Source organism: Solanum dulcamara, chromosome 3, assembly GCF_947179165.1.
Source record: "Solanum dulcamara chromosome 3, daSolDulc1.2, whole genome shotgun sequence".
NCBI classification, from domain to species: Eukaryota; Viridiplantae; Streptophyta; class Magnoliopsida; order Solanales; family Solanaceae; genus Solanum; species Solanum dulcamara.
The window spans coordinates 24,863,540-24,880,125 of record NC_077239.1 but is presented as its reverse complement, the minus strand read 5'-3'; the positions used below and the strand labels follow the sequence as shown (position 1 = coordinate 24,880,125).

Genomic DNA, 16,586 nt, shown 5'->3' with positions numbered 1-16,586 from the left:
AAACTGAGCAGTGAATTGAGCTCCCTTTTCTGAGATGATAGATAAAGGAACCCCATGAAGTTTGACAATTTCTCAAAGATATAATTTGGCATAGTCCTCTGTGGTATCAGTAGTCTTAACCAGTAAGAAATGGCCTGATTTTGTCATCTTATCCACGATCACCCAAATAGAGTCATATTGTCTGCGAGATTGTGGCAAACCAGTTATGAAGTCTATATTGATCATCTCCCACTTCCATTCTAGAATATCAATATTCGGAGCCACTCCACAAGGCCTTTGGTGCTCAACTTTGACTTGTTGGCAATTTGGGTTCTTAGACACGAACTCTGATATATCTCTCTTCATTTCACTCCACCAATATACTTCTCTCAAATCATGGTACATTTTTTTAAAACCTGGATGGACGGAATACCTGAAGCTATAAGCCTCTACCATGATCCTAACTCGAATACCATCAACACTTGGAATGCACAATCTCCGTTGATAACTCAATACTCCATCTCCCCCTTTGTCAAAGTCCATTACTTTCTACTTGTGAACATCATCTTTCAATTGGAGGATAATGGGATCTTGAGCTTTCTTTTCCTTCATCTAAACAACTAGAGATGATTCAGCCCCATTTTAAACAATAGCACCACCCTCACTAGAGTCAATAAGTTAAACTCTCAAATGTGCAAGAATATACACTTCTTTAGCCAAATATTTCTTTCCCTCTTCCAAATGGGCAGTTCTCTCCATAGATAACCTACTAAGAACATCAGCAACAACATTAGCTTTACCTGGGTGATAGAAAATGCTCATATCATAGTCCTTGAGCAGCTCAAGCCATCTCTTCTGCCTCAGGTTCAACTATTTCTGAGTAAGCATATATTGTAGGATCTTGTGATCAGTGAACAGATCAACATGAACGCCATAGAGATAATTATGCAAAATCTTGAGAGAAAATACTATGGCTGCTAACTCAAGGTCGTGAGTCGGGTAGTTTCTCTCGTGAATCTTAAGATATATGGAAGGATATGTAATAACCTTACCCTTATGCATCAATATACATTCCAATCCAACTCTGGATGCATCACAATAGATCATAAAACCATTGATTCCCTCGGGTAGGGATAAACCTAAAGTCGTAGTTAACCTTGTTTTGAATTCTTGAAAATTCTTCTCACAAGCATCTAACCTTGGAATTTAGGCTTCTTCTAAGTCATATTAGTCAATGTAGAGGATATAGATGAAAAACCCTTAACAAATCTAGGTAGTAACCCCCCAAACCGAAGAAACTCCATATGCTAGATGGGAATGTGGGTTTGGGACAATTCTTTACCTCTTCAATCTTTTTTGAATCAACTCGTATACCCTCACCAGATACAACATGGCCTAAGAATTTCACAGAAGCAAGCCAAAATTCATACTTTGAAAACTTAGCATACAACTCCCTATCCTTGAGAATCTGAAGAATAATTCTGAGACGATTAGCATGCTCCTCCTTATTCCTCGAATAGATCAGTATGTCATCGATAAACATAATCATAAACATGTCTAAATATTATTTGAACACTCAATTCATCAAGTCCATAAATGCGGCAAGAGAGGTCGTCAATTCAAAAGACATAACAAGAAACTTGAAGTGACTATGTTGGGTTTGGAAAGCATTCTTTGGGATATCACATTCTCTCACTTTTAATTGATGATAGCCTAAACTGAGGTCTATCTTTGAGAAACAAGGGGCACCCTAAAGTTGGTCAAACAGATCATTTATCATGGGAAGGAGATACTTGTTCTTTATGGTGACCTTGTTCTATTGACGATAGTCAATGCATATTCTCAATGGCCTATCTTTATTTCTCACGAATAGGACAGGAGCACCTCAAGGTGTGACACTCGGCCACATGAAGCCCTTATCTAACAATCCTTCAACTGATCTTTCAATTCTTTCAACTCAGCAGAAGTCGTTCTATATGGAAGTATAGAGATAGAATGTATACTAGGAAGGACATCAATTCCAAAGTTGATCTCTCTATCAGGAAGGACTACGGGAAGATCTTAAGAAAAGACTTGGGAAAGCTCATTAACAATCATGACTGACTTAAGAGATGGAGACTTCACACGATCATATTTAACTCGCGCAATGTGATAGATACACCCTTTAGAAATTTAATTTTCTGGCCCTAATGTAGGAAATAAATTTACCTTTAGGCACAATATGACTAACCTTCCACTCTAAGATAGGTTCAATCAGAAATTGAAATTTAACAATTTGGGTTTTACGATCAACTGAGGCATAACAAGCATAAAGCCAGTCCATGCCAAGAATGACATCAAAATCAACCATGTCCAACCTGACTAATTAAGCCATGCTATCGCGTGATAAATTAACATAGTACAATTTCTATAAACCCTCTCAGCTAAGATAGATTCACCAATAAGAGTGGACACACTGAAAGGCTCAAGAAGACACTCAAAGATTTTATCAAACTTATTAGCCACATAAAGGGTCGCAAAAGACAAGTTGGCACCCAGATCAAGCAAAGCATAACAATCTAAAAGAAACGACTTGAAGCATACTAGTAAAAACTTATGGTGAGTTCTCTTAATTCTAGCGATTATCCATAGCATACAGATGGTTTGAACCTCTACCCATACCTGAAGTAGCATCTCTCTGATTACCTTGAACTGGTGCTGTCATAGCAGAAGACTAGGATCTGTTTCCCCACGTCAGGCACTCTCTCTAAAAATAGCCCACTTTACCACACTTATAACAACCATTCTCTCCCTCTCTACACTCTCCCAAATAGAGTTTTCCGCACTGGCCACAAAGTGGTTTTCCCTTCAAACCTTGAGCCATACTAGCTTGGGATTGAGAACCCTAGGCTCTAAAATTTTGGTGGATCTATGAATTCTGATCATACCTGTGTTTGGGGGAAGATACACTTGCAATTGTCAGTGCATAGTTAGAAAATCTCTTTTAAAAGAACGACTTGTTTCCCCTACTTTGTCTCTGCTCATTCTCATGCCCAGTTGATTTGGACTTCTTGCTCAAGTGCTATTCTCTATCTTTCTTCTTATCATCCTCATTCTGCTGAGCATGCACCATCAATCCAGAAATATCTATGTCGGAAATTAGCAATGATGCCTTATACTCCTTTTTCACATGTCTACCCAATTCGGAGAAAAACTTTCTAATCTTAGACCTCACATCTGGAATTATCTCTTTAGCATATCTACATAGTTGGATGAACTTAAGTTTGTATTCCTTCACGGTCATCCCCTCTTGTTTCAAGTTCCCGAACTCTTCAATTTTTGCTTTTCTTAATTCTCTGGGAAAGAAGTGATCAAGGAATACTCCCTCGAAATCATCCCAAATAGAAGGCTCAACATTCTCACCACAACTCTTCTCTCACTATTTATACCATACATTAGAAACATCCTTGAGCTAATAGGAAACGAACTAAACTCCTTCAATTTCAGTGGCATGCATTGCTTTCAGTATCTTCCACATCTCATCCATAATGTTTTAGGATCCTCATCAATCATAGATCCCTTGATGACTGGTGGGTTTATCATAAAGAAATATTAGATCCTTACAAAAGCTGATGGATCTTGAGAGCTAGAGCGGGGAGCGGATGAACTCTGGTTACCCCTCTAGGCAACTACCAACTGATTGAGCATGGCAATAGCTCCTCTAAAATCAGCCTCTAAAGTAGGAGTGAGCTGAGTAGTAGGAACTTGGGCTTCCTCCATCGATCGAGCAGGTCGAACCCTAGTTCTCACTCCAGAAGGTGAGGGCATCTCAGACTATGGAATATTAGCGCTAGAGGCATTCCTCTGACTTGCATTATATTTAGGAGACATTATCTACAATGCATAAATTCATGAATTAGGAGGGAACTTTTTAGAGTTAAACTCTTTTGCATGAACTCAAAATATGAAGAAGTGAAACAATTCCTAGTGTCCTGTATCCTCCTGATTATAATTTTAGTGCACTACACACCCAAAGCAAGACTCTACTAGACACAGCTTCATAAACACCCTAGGACTCTTGAACTCTATGCTCTTATAGCAAGCTTTTCACGCTCCGAGAAGGTACCCTAGGCATGGCAAGCACTCAAAGACCATTGTTGGTCCCCAAGAAAACCACTTCATCCAATCACACATTCAATAACTAAGCAGAAGAGGTCTTATAGCAATCTTAGGCATACTACTAATCATTTATTTGGCCTGATCAAGAAACCTATAAACAGTTATCACCTTTGATGCGATGTTAAAAGACACTCAAGTAGGATAACCAAATCAATAATTCAAGAAGAATAATATATTTAAAACTAGTCTCAACTCAACTCCATGTCAAAGAATAGTTTTGAAAACCAAAACAATAACTCAACACTATCATTTATCTACCTGTGAAGACTTTATCAATATCCATAAAGTGTCAATGACAAGTCCATGGCTACCCAACAGAATATAACAAAAGTAAAATGAAATAATATGGTTCCTCTGAAAGCAAGGATCTTTCATAACTACCAAGAAAGGAAAATAGATCTTCAGTGGAGCGCCTATTAATGATTTCTAGCACCTATATCTGCATAATAAAATAATGCAGGCCAAATGGCATCAGTATATGGAATATATAAGTATGTAAAATAGCAGGAAAGGAATATGATCATCAGACTCAATATCAATCAACTCATCTCAATGGACTCAACTCCATAATCAACTCAACTCAAACACATGTTTAAAATAAACAATGCTTCAAAATAAAAGTGGACTTAGTAATATGCAACTCAACCAATCAAACCTTTCATTATTAACCTTTGGGAGTTTTTCTTATCCGACAACCAGCAACTATGAGCTTGTGATGTAAAATGAGCCGACATCATTGCCACATCCATCTGATAATTTGTAAGGTAAGGGATGAATCAACAATCTTGGATCCATAATCAATTAAATCAAGTCCTCTTTTGGGACAAAAGGAAAAAATCTGATTTTATGGTATAATCCTTTCCTACGATGGCTATGTAGTTTATTGAGTTTGAGTTGTTGTTTACTCTCACTCACTTTGGTGTTCGATATTCCTCCCAAGACTCAATGTGCTCATAAGGCTCAAATCCAATCAAATTATGCAAATCATCTCATCTAATCACATTGGACTCTCTCAAATCCAATCAAATTATGCAAATCATCTCATTTAGTCACATTGGACTCTAATCAATTCAATCCCATCAGTTAGACTTCTTTTCAAGACTCAATCATGACTTATATACAACAACAACAACAACAACAACAACAACAACAAGTAGCTCAGTATAGTCCCACCATGTAGGGTCTGGGGAGGGTAGATTATATGCAAACCTAACCCCCACCTTGAAAGGTAGGGCATCTATTTTCGAAAGACCCTTAACTCAAGAGAGGAAAACAAGATAAAAGGTCAAATAGGGACAAGCATATCGAAAATAAGATGAAAACCAAAAATAACAAAAGTGAAAAAGTCATGATAGAATAGTACGGAAAGAAAGAGGTATTAACTACTATAAATAAATAAGATAATCAAAGTACAATGGACCCACCCCTATAAACAGCAATACAATGCAAAAATCAAATGGCAATAAACAATGAGCAGAACTACAATTACTTTGCTGTAAGATTAAGTCACCTAGCATTTTATCCTAATTTGAGTCCTCCACAAAAGAAATAATAGTGCATTAATGCGTCTACTAATAAGGAAGAATAACGAGATTATGTACTAGCCTTCTACCTTAATGTGGGTCCTCTACACCCTCCTATCTAAGGTCATATCCTCGGTAAGTTATAATTGCGCCATGTTTTGTCTAATCACCTATCCGCAATATTTCTTCGGACTACCCTTACCTCTTCTGAAACCATCCATGGCCAACCTCTCACACCTCTTCACTAGGGCATCTGCGTCTCTCCTCTTCACATTCCCAAGCTATCTCAGTCGCATTTCCCATATCTTGTCTTCTACCGAGGCCACTCCTACCTTATCCCAGATAGCCTCATTTCTAATCTTGTCGCTCTTGGTATGACAACACATCCATCTCAACATTCTCATCTCGGATACTTTCATCTTCTGAATGTGAGAGACCTTAACTGGCCAATACTCTACCCTATATAACATAGCCGGTCTAACCACCACTTTGTAGAATTTGCCCTTAAGTTGTGGTGGCACATTTTTGTCACAGAGCACATTAGAAGCGAGCCTCCATTTCATCCACCCTACCCTAATACGATATGTGGCATTATCGTCAATTTACTTGTTGACTTGCATGATAGACCCAAGGTACTTGAAACTACTTTTCTTTTGGATGGCCTAGTCACCAAGCATAACTTCTGCGCCAGCCTCCTGAGTTGTCTTGCTGACTTGCACTCTAAGTACTCTGTCTTGGTCCTACTCAACTTAAACCCTTTAGACTCTAAGGTATGTCTCCAATCCTCCAACTTAGCGTTAACTCCGCTACTCATCGATCAGTATTATGTCATCTGCAAAAAGCATATACCATGGCACCTCACCTTGAATTTTTCGCGTCAATCCATCTATCACCAAGGCAAATAAAAATGGACTAAGGGCTGATCCTTGATGCAACCCCATCAAAACTAGGAAGTGATCTAAGTCCCCTCCTACTGTCAATACCCTAGTTTTAGCACCCTTATACATATCCTTGATAACCCTAATATATGACACAAGTACACCTTTTGCCTCCAAACATCTCCATAGTATCTCTCATAGAACTTTATCGTAAGACTTTCTAGATCAATGAATACCATATGCAAGTCCCTCTTTCTCTCCCTGTACTGCTTTACCAGTCTCCTCATAAGATGGATGGCTTCTGTAGTTGAGCTTTCTGGCATAAATCTAAACTGGTTCTTTAAAATAGACACGCCTCTCCTAACCCTCATCTCCACCACTCTTTCCCACACTTTCATAGTATGGCTTAGAAGTTTGATACCTCTATAGTTGTTGCAGCTCTAGATATCCCCTTTTTTTAATATATAGGAATCATTATGCTAAACCTCCAATCTTCGGGCATCATTGCTATCCTAAAGATGAAATTAAATAACCTAGTTAGCCACTCCAAACCTACCGAGCTTGCGCTCTTCCAAAATTCCCTAGGAATCTCATCAGGTCCGATCGTTCTTCCCCAGCGCATCCTACGCACAGCCCTCTTAACCTCTTTGACCAAACGACTCCTACAACACCCAAAATAGTGAAGCCTCCCTGTATGTTCCATATCTCCCAACACAATCTCTCTATCCCCTTCTTCATTCAAGAGTTTATGGAAGTACGACTGTCATCTCTGTTTAATGAGGGTTTTCTCTACCAAAACTTTTCCATGATCGTCCTTAATGCACTTCACTTGATCCAAATAGCGTTTCCTTCGCTCCCGCACCCTATCTAGCTTGAAAAAAATTCTTATCCTCGCCTTTATCTTTTAGTTCAGCATAAAGGCATTCAAAAGCTATCATTTTTGCCATCGAAACTGCCAACTTTGCCTCCTTCTTTGCTATCTTATAAAGTTTCCTATTCGTCTATTTCTCCACCTCATCCTTGCTTTCTATCAGCTTTGCATATGCAATCTTCTTTGCTTCCACCTTCTCTTGCAATTCTCTATTCCACCATAAGTCCCCTCGATACCAACCACGGCTACCTATCGAGATTCCCAACATTTCTCTTGCTATAGCCCTAATACAACTAGACGTTCTATCCCATATAGTATTCGCATCCTTTCTACTATTCTAGGCCCCCATATCCTTCAATTTCTTTCCCATTTCTAGGGTGCTAGCCATGGCCAAACTCCCCTATCTGATCCTAGGTCGGTCATCTCCGACCCTCTTCTTCCTTATCATCTTGACTCTAAATCTATCACCAAGAGCTTATGTCGGGTCGTAAGGTTGTTAATCAGAATGACTTATACTATTTGCACAGAACTTTATCATCCTTCCTAAGGAGTAAAAAATCTATCTGAGTCTTAACCACCGCACTCCAGAAGGTTACCAAGTGATCCTACTTTTTTGGGAAACTCGAATTGGCTATCAACAACCCAAAAGCTCTTGCAAAATCAAAATGTGAGACTCCTCTTCCATTTCTGTCTCCGAAGCCAAAGCCTTCATGTACATCATCATACCCTCTCGAAATAGACCCGATGTGCCCATTAAAATCCCCTCCCATGAAAAGCTTCTCGATAAGCGGTATGCCTCCCACTAACTCATCCAAATCCTCCCAAAAGAGCCTTTTATCCTCCTCACTTAAGCCCGCTTACAGCGTGTAAGCACTAATAATGTTCAATGTGATCCCTTCAATGACCACCTTAATCGATATTATCCTATCCGTGACTCTCCTAACCTCCACCACCTGATCCCTTAAATCGCTGTCTACTAAAATACCTACCCCATTCCTATACTTTAATTAACTAGAGAACCAATGCTTATACCCATCTACCTCCTTAGCTTTAGAACCTATCCATTTGGTCTCTTGGACACAAGCTATATTAATCATCCTTTTATTTAGAATCTTAATTAGCTCTATGAATTTACTCGATAATGTCCCAATGTTCCAAGAACCTACTCTCAGTCTAGACGCTCCTTTAATCCACTTACCCCTCCTTACCCTCATCCCCATCCCCATCCCCATCCCCATCCCTGAGCGAGAACATGACTCTAGTCTACCATCACTATCTAAAGCCACGAAAACGTGTATGAACTAATAAATTATTCAAAGGTCTAAAGTCAGCAAAATGTAATTACAACTATATGAGCAAAGAATAGATATAGAAAGATATGGAAACCGGAGGTACCAACTCCAATTAAAATGAACCTGGTTGTTGTCGAAAAATCAAAAGAGATCACAGACACCCGCACCTCTACGCCTCCTCCTCCCCGGGACCACAACCACCCCATCCTCCTACCCCTTTGTATCAGTTGTGAAAGTCTCAGAGAAGCAATAAGCCAAAAATAAATAGAGTAATGGGTGAATCCGCTTCAGATATTTTACAAAACCCCTTTTGCTATCGGAAACTGCCTCGCCGAAAAATCAAGAACTCCGGTACCGCTGGAGTAAGGTTACAGAGAGATATTACAGGAGCTCCAAGTGGGAAAAAGAGAAGAGCTAATACCCCTTTACTACGTTGGAAGTATAACAAGGATAGAAATATATATATATAAAGGTCATGATTATCAACTCAATTAGGGTTCATGGGAATAAAGGCATGAACAGGTATTTTGAATTACTCAACTCATTGAGATCATTAAGAAATAATCAAATATATATACTCAAGTACTCACTAGGATCATAATTATATCAAGAAACTCAAATAAGATGAACATTCATATTCAACTCAAAGATCAATTCAACTCAAAAAAGATGTAGGGCACGTGGATAAATATAGTACAACATTATGAATAGTCTTACATACCTGGAACTCAAAAAATAAATGAAACTTGAAAGATAGTTGTGAATGGTTGAATCCTAGTCTCTTTCTTCTCTTCAATCCTTGCTCTCAAATAAATTATAAGTGTTAATGAGAGTCTAGGCATTCAAATTACTAATAAGAGACTTAAAATAATCCTAAAACATCAGGATTTTGATTTGGAAAGGGTGGGAAAAAACCAAACTAACCCTCATTAAAACTTACTTGTGGTCGTCTACGATTTCTTCTACGGGTCGTAAAAACTTCTACGGATCGTAGAAACTTCTACGGGTCGTAGAAGACCAGTTGTAGGAACTATAGCCCAAATTTTTACTTCACTGGAATTGGCACTTTGGGTCTATGGATCATTTCTACAACTCTTAGAAAGGACGACGGATCATAAAGACCACTCATCCTGGCACCTTCCCAAACCCTATATCTCTGAGTGTCTAAACCTCTTCTACGAGTCATTTCTATGACTCATAGACTCTTTGATGATTCTTTATCTCCACTCATAGGAATTACTTCAATTCCTGAAATTTGGCTATGTGTCAAGGGGTTTTATGAGTTCTTTCTACTACTCGGAGAAATGCTTACGAGTCATAAGGTCAACTGTAGGAAGGGTCATTTAGGACTAAAATATTACTAAGTATTGGAGGAACCTATGAGTCTTCTCTACAACTCGTAGAACTCTCTACAAATCATACCTGACACTCGTGGTTCACTTGGTTAGTTCATTTTCTCAACATTTCCCACGGTTTTCGAACTCCGCCTAGGCTAAAATAACATGGGGTGTTACACATAGCACATGGGGGTTGTGGCCATAGGGGTTTACTGTGTTCTGAGGGTTAGAGTTTTACTAGGAGCCTAAGATCAAGGTAAGAACCTTCTTTCATTTATTTTATCTTTGATAAATCATAAATGGTAATTAGCGACGGAAATCTATATCTTTTGTTAGATTATCGTGGTACCTTGTATTTGTGGGTTGATTCCAAACATGTCATTTTGTAGTATCAGGTAGGGATTTGGAAATAACTCAATAGACCACATGAAGTCATTGAAAAATATATGTTCATGTTATTCCCTTCTTTTGGCATGTTTTTTTAAAGCGTAAAAGTAATATAGGAAGGCCGATGTTATCGTTGATATACTTATAGAAGTGATTATTGATTATTGGTTGCTTGAGTTGATATAACTCAATGTTTTTGTGATTCTTATTTAGTTAATAGCGGTGCTATGTTTTTCACAATTAGAGGTTATTCGCATAGGTTGCTTATAGGTAAATTACTCAATTTTTGCTTATTGAATTGTTATTATTTCCCTTGGGGCTATTGTGGTTAGCTGCAGGAATGTGATCATTGCCTGAGAAGTCTATATGTTTCCTATAGGGCTATATTGGTGACTAAAAAGGCTATGTGTTGTCTATAGAGCTATGGTGTTGCCTAAGAGAGATATGAGTTGACTACGGGGCTACATCCATGCCTAAGAAGACTATGTGTTACCTATGGGGCTATATATTTTCCAAGAGCGCTATGAGCTGACTATGGCTTATATTGATGCCTAAGAGTTATATATTTTGCTTTCGGGGCTATATTATTTCCTAAGAGGGCTATGTCATTGCCTACGGGGATAGGGAACTACCTATAGGGGTTTATAGGCTGAATTGGCACCTTCTGAGCTTATGGGGGCCTAAGCAGGTGGTCTTGTTTGTTTTTTGTACCTTCCAAGCTTCTGGGGACTTGATTAAGTTATTATTTGATTATATTTGGTATGTTTAGATTCAGAAGCAGGTCAGTAGCTTATCTTATTCTTGATTTCTTTACCTGATTACTTTCAGTTTATTATGATACTTGCTCATCTAGTCTATTACCTTTTATACTAGTACCTTATTTTGTACTGATGCCCCATTGCCTAGAGGTACTACATTTATGCCTGCAGGTCCCGACAAACTGCTTGATAGACCTCCATAGCAGCACAGTTGAGTTCTAACTGGATGGCTTGCCCCTTTCATCCAGAGCTACCAAATTTTTAAGGTTTATTAGCTTTTATTGTATATATTTTTAGGTAGGCCAGGGCCTTTTCCTGCAAAGTTTTACTACTCTTAGAGGCTTGCATACTAGTGTGTGGGTTTTATAGCTACGTTATGGCCATATTGGCCTAGTTCATTGGTTTTCTGAAGCTTGTTAGCTATTTGATGTATTGTCTTCATATATACCTGCTTTCAGTTTAGGTATAGACATCATGGTGTCCTCAATGTCCCAATTGCACTTGTGTGCTAGTTGACTATTTTTTATATGATCTATTGGGACTAGTTATTTCCTTTATAGATCTGTTGACAGGGGCCTAGTCGGCGAGGGCTTAATTTTAAGTCGAGATATACTTATTTATTTTCTTAATTGCTTGTGGTTGTTATGCTCTAGTAAAAACATGATTCAGTAGGGTCATCTTGGGCTTGAGTTTTCGCATTCAATGCCAATTGTTCCCTTGATTTTGAGGTGTGACACATCCATTCTTCGAAAAGTTCATCAAATCAAATAAAAAGTTCAAAATTCAAAAAATCAACCGAACTTTGTTATACTCAATCGATTTCTAGAATTGAACAATTAATATTCGTGCAATGAAGTAAGGGGAATGAGTATTATGATCATTACCTTAGCTTATGATATCGGGAGTGAAGTGATTGTGTAACACCTCGAGAGTGTGAAAAGTAGTAAAAGTTGGAAATATCAGATTTAGTGCAAAAGTTATAGCTTTTTGGCTTCCGCGAAGCATCTACGGACCGTACAGGTTTCTACGGTCCTTGAAAGGCACTTGTGGAAGGAGCTTGATGTTTTGGAAATTTTAAATCAAGACCACGAGTGGTCATGAGGCCCATAAAAGGTTCTAAAGACCGTAGATCACCCATTAGGGTATTGGAAATTCTAGAGGTTAAATGATTAGTACACGACCAGCCAGGATGGACCGTGGAAGGATTTGTAGACCACACTGCCATATTTGGGAAAATTTTGGGTTAAGTAAGGCTTCACGGGAGGTCTGTACGACCCAAGTAAGTAAGTAGGGACCGTTGATCTATCCGTGGTTGGAAGGATCTGAAACTTGAAGTTTCAAGGGGTTGACAGGACAAAAGGTTCCACTGACCGCCGAAGGTTTTATGGACCATAGACATGGCCCATATAAGCAAACTTCAGAACTCAAAAAAATTTCCCCACACTTCTATGGACCACTTCATGGACCGTAGAAGGATTCTGCTCCGTGGATAATGCCTGTGATGGGGTTTCATCAATTATTTTTTCAGGAGTTAGTTGGGTCTTTTCCCACTTTTTTAACTTCTATACTACGTTTTAAAGCCTATTTTAGATTGTATAACTAATTGGTAAGTCTCCTAAACTTAATATTCACTCTCATTCTCCTAAATATAGTTTTCTTCTCTTTCATGTTTTCTCTCAAGCCAAGAACAAGGGTTTCAATCTCCAAGTCTCCTCTTCGAAGTTCAAGCTAGGATTCCATCAAGGTATGTGGAAAATTCATCAATAGGTTCCTCTTCACCCATTGAGTCCTAAAGAAACCTGAAATTCTCTTATATGATTCTTACCCAAATTTTAGGGTTTTATGATTTTCTATGGTTTCAATTGATTACAACTTTATATGTCATGGTTGAGCTTATTATGCATGATTTGATCATAATTTAATATTTTCAATGATTTTAACATGAACCCATTCCATATGAGTATTTGATTATGAAATCAATCTTTGAGATTATGCATGCATTATGATTTGTAGAGATTATGAACTAAGGATGCTTTTAAATAAAGTATCAACATGTTTTTGTGATATTAAGTTGCTTCTGATTGAAGTATTCTTATTATAAAAGGTTATTGTTATTTATCCACTTCTGATTGAAGTACACTTTTACTATGAAAAGACTATCATGATTTAGATGCTTTTGATTAAGTGTCTCTTATGAATTGATTATATTAATAATCGTGATATTTTAAAGGAGCTATTCTTATGATATTGAGTCTTCATAAATGATTGAGTATTACTAGATTCTTACCATTTTAAAGTCTATGAATATAAATTTGATATGATTATGCATGTTTTATGTTGGTAATTTACTTCGCATTGAGTCGGACTAATAGTGATTACCCAAGTCCCTGAACTACGTTCCCACATAGTATTATTCCGATTGGATATTAGCTAGTGGATTCACATAATTAAGCTTAAGAACATGATCCTTACCTTGACAAGTAGGAAACTCTCTTTTCGGTTTGGGAGTAGTACACTGAACTTCATGTTATACCTTACATGATTTATGTCAGTTAACGTTATCTCACACAAAAGAATATGGTTTTCCTCAAATAGATTTTGTTCTATACATATGTCATGACTTCTACTTATGATATGATTTTCAGAATATTGCATTGACCATGTCTATGATTTATGAACTCAGGTTATCAGATTTTCATATTTTTTACTTGGTCATGCATTATCATGTTCCCTTTTTTTAGACCCATCAAGTTATTATGTTATGTTTATGCATTATCTCCATATGCAGTGTATTTCATAGTACTAATCGAATACTTTTACCTATATTGTCTCATAAAATATAGATTCTAATATATATCCTTCAGCCCACAGTTAGTATTGGATCCTGTTAGCTTTGCTCAGTATTCGTGAGTCCTTGTTTTTTGAGGACATACCACTTATGACTATTTCTTCATACTTCACTCTACTTTTAGTCTTCAAATACTATAGATAGCTAGAGAATTGTTCTAGTATTTCGCTTATGGTAGAGGCTTTTTACTCCAGTATGGTTTACTCAATGGAAGGAAGAAAGAGTTATCGATATGGGTCCTTTGGATTATGATAAGTTTAAAGGATATTTTATAAATCGATTCTGTTCCTTTGAGATGATGAATAAATCAAGGTAATATGAGTGTGAAGGAATACTCTTTGAAGTTCACTCAACTGTCAAAAATTGCTCCAATAATGGTAGCCAATTCAAGAGCTCAGATGAGCAAGTTTGTTTCTGATGTTTCAAAAGTGATGGTCAAAGAATGTATAACCACTATGATGATCAAAGAGATGGATATCTCGAGGATAATGACTCAGCTTAGTGCTTCTTCAGGTCACCCAACTTAGCAGGTACCATATCTGGTGGCAAATAACACTAAGGTGGGTATTATGCTCTTCACACTCGACCGGATCAGGAGGATTTCCCTGATGTGGTCACTAGTATGTTAAGAGTCTTTCAGTTTAATGTTTATGTCTTGTTAGATCTAGGAGTTAATTTATCCTTTGTGACTCCTTATATTGCTATAAAATTTGATGTCAATCCCAAAATCTTATTAATGACTTTCCAGTCTCTACTCCTGTTGGTAATTCAGTTTTAGCTAAATGGGTATATAGAAATTGACCGATCTCAGATTTTCAAAAACATAATCCCAATTGATCTTGTAGATCTAGACATGCTTGATTTTGATATTATTTTTGGCATGGATTGGCTATATTCTTGTTATGCTTCTATCGATTGTAGAACCAGAGTTTTAAGATTTTAGTTTCTTAATGAGCCAGTCATCGAATAGAAAGGTAGTACATCAACACCTATAGGTCGATTTGTTTCTTACATTAAGGTCAAAAAGATAATTTCTAAAGGTTGTATATATCATTTAGTTCAGGATAAGGATACTAGTTCTGAAACCCAACTCTTCAATCTATTCATGTTATGAATAAATTCCCGAAAGTATTTATAGAAGACCTTCCCAGATTTCCTCCTAAAAGAAAAATTGACTTTGCATAGACGTTCTTCCAAATACCCAACCTATCTCTATTCCTCCTAATCGAATGGCTCTAGCTGAGCTTAAGGAGTTGAAAGACCAGCTAAAGGACCTTCTAGATAAAGATTTCATCAGGCTTAACTTTTCTCCATGGGGTGCTCCAGTTCTCTTTATTCATAAGAAATATGGTTCTCTCAAAATATGCATTAATTATCGTCAGTTGAACAAGGTCACAATCAAAAATAAGTATTTCATCCCGAAAATTGATGACTTGTTTGATCAGCTTCAGGGTGCTAGTTTGTTTTTGAAAATAGACCTCAAATTAAGCTATCACCAGCTCAGAGTTAGAGAATGTGATGTTACAAAGATAGCCTTCAGAACTCGTTATGGTCATTATGTGGCATGACCCAAACTAAGTCCAAGCTGTGACACGACAATCAAAATCCTAAAGAGTCTTATCTAAGCCACATGACATATCGTAAGCATGGATAAATTAAAGTAAAGAAGAAATGACACAAGAAAATCTCAACACATAGGTCATGAAAGTATAATAGTATGACAGTATAGACTATACATAATTTGTCAAACGATGCCTCTACTAATCAAGATGGGTGGGGGCTAAGACTTTTTCATATCTCACCCTCATAATGAAGTTATGAAAGTCTTTAAAAAGGAACAAACTCATAACTCACCCTCAATGAGATAAGGAATCACCAATCTTCTTAGGATAGAAACTCAACTAGCCAAGTATGGAAGGATGGTTATTATCTTCAACCCCTACATTATAATACAAGGTAGGCAGTAGAGTATAGGTTAGTATATTTGAATGTACTAAGTATGTGGGCATGCCATACAATGTAATAAGATGCAATGATCAGAAATATAAACATGATATAGAAGAGGATAAGTAAGGTCATGAGAGAAACCATAATGATCAAAGCATTATGAGACATAATTGAGATCATCAAGAGCATAAAAGAGAGTATACATATGTCAGAGATAATCGTAACCTACATTTAGACCATGCGAGCTATAACATTGAATCTGATGATCCTAATATTGAGAAAGGGGAAGACTACTTGCTAAGGTAGACTCCATCCAATCATTGACATCATTCAGTGCTATATGTGGATCCACTAGCTAGGCCATAAAGGCAACCTACGGTGGCAATGTAGTTTGAGGGACTAGAGGTTGCTACTGAAGCTTAGGTTGAGCCCCCACCTCAAAGTCATATCGGTTCTAAGTATATCAACCCACGGATTACATATCATAATCATAATCATAGTAATACATCATACTTGCATAAATAATTATTTTTCATAATCATACTTCATAACATGTTCATAGAAATAGCTAATTAAGGACCTTAAGTCACCCATGAAGGATCTTGAGT

At 37.4% G+C, this 16,586-nt stretch overlaps 1 protein-coding gene across 1 annotated transcript; it reads right to left on the bottom strand.

Annotated features, from left to right (window-relative positions):
* Nucleotides 1-3,040: 3,040 nt before the first annotated feature.
* LOC129883517 (uncharacterized) lies at nt 3,041-3,786 on the bottom strand. Its single transcript, XM_055958160.1, has 2 exons — nt 3,656-3,786; nt 3,041-3,314 (listed from the first exon to the last, which is right to left on the bottom strand). Exons 1-2 carry the CDS (start codon nt 3,784-3,786, stop codon nt 3,041-3,043), a joined length of 405 nt encoding a protein of 134 aa, XP_055814135.1.
* Nucleotides 3,787-16,586: the final 12,800 nt, after the last annotated feature.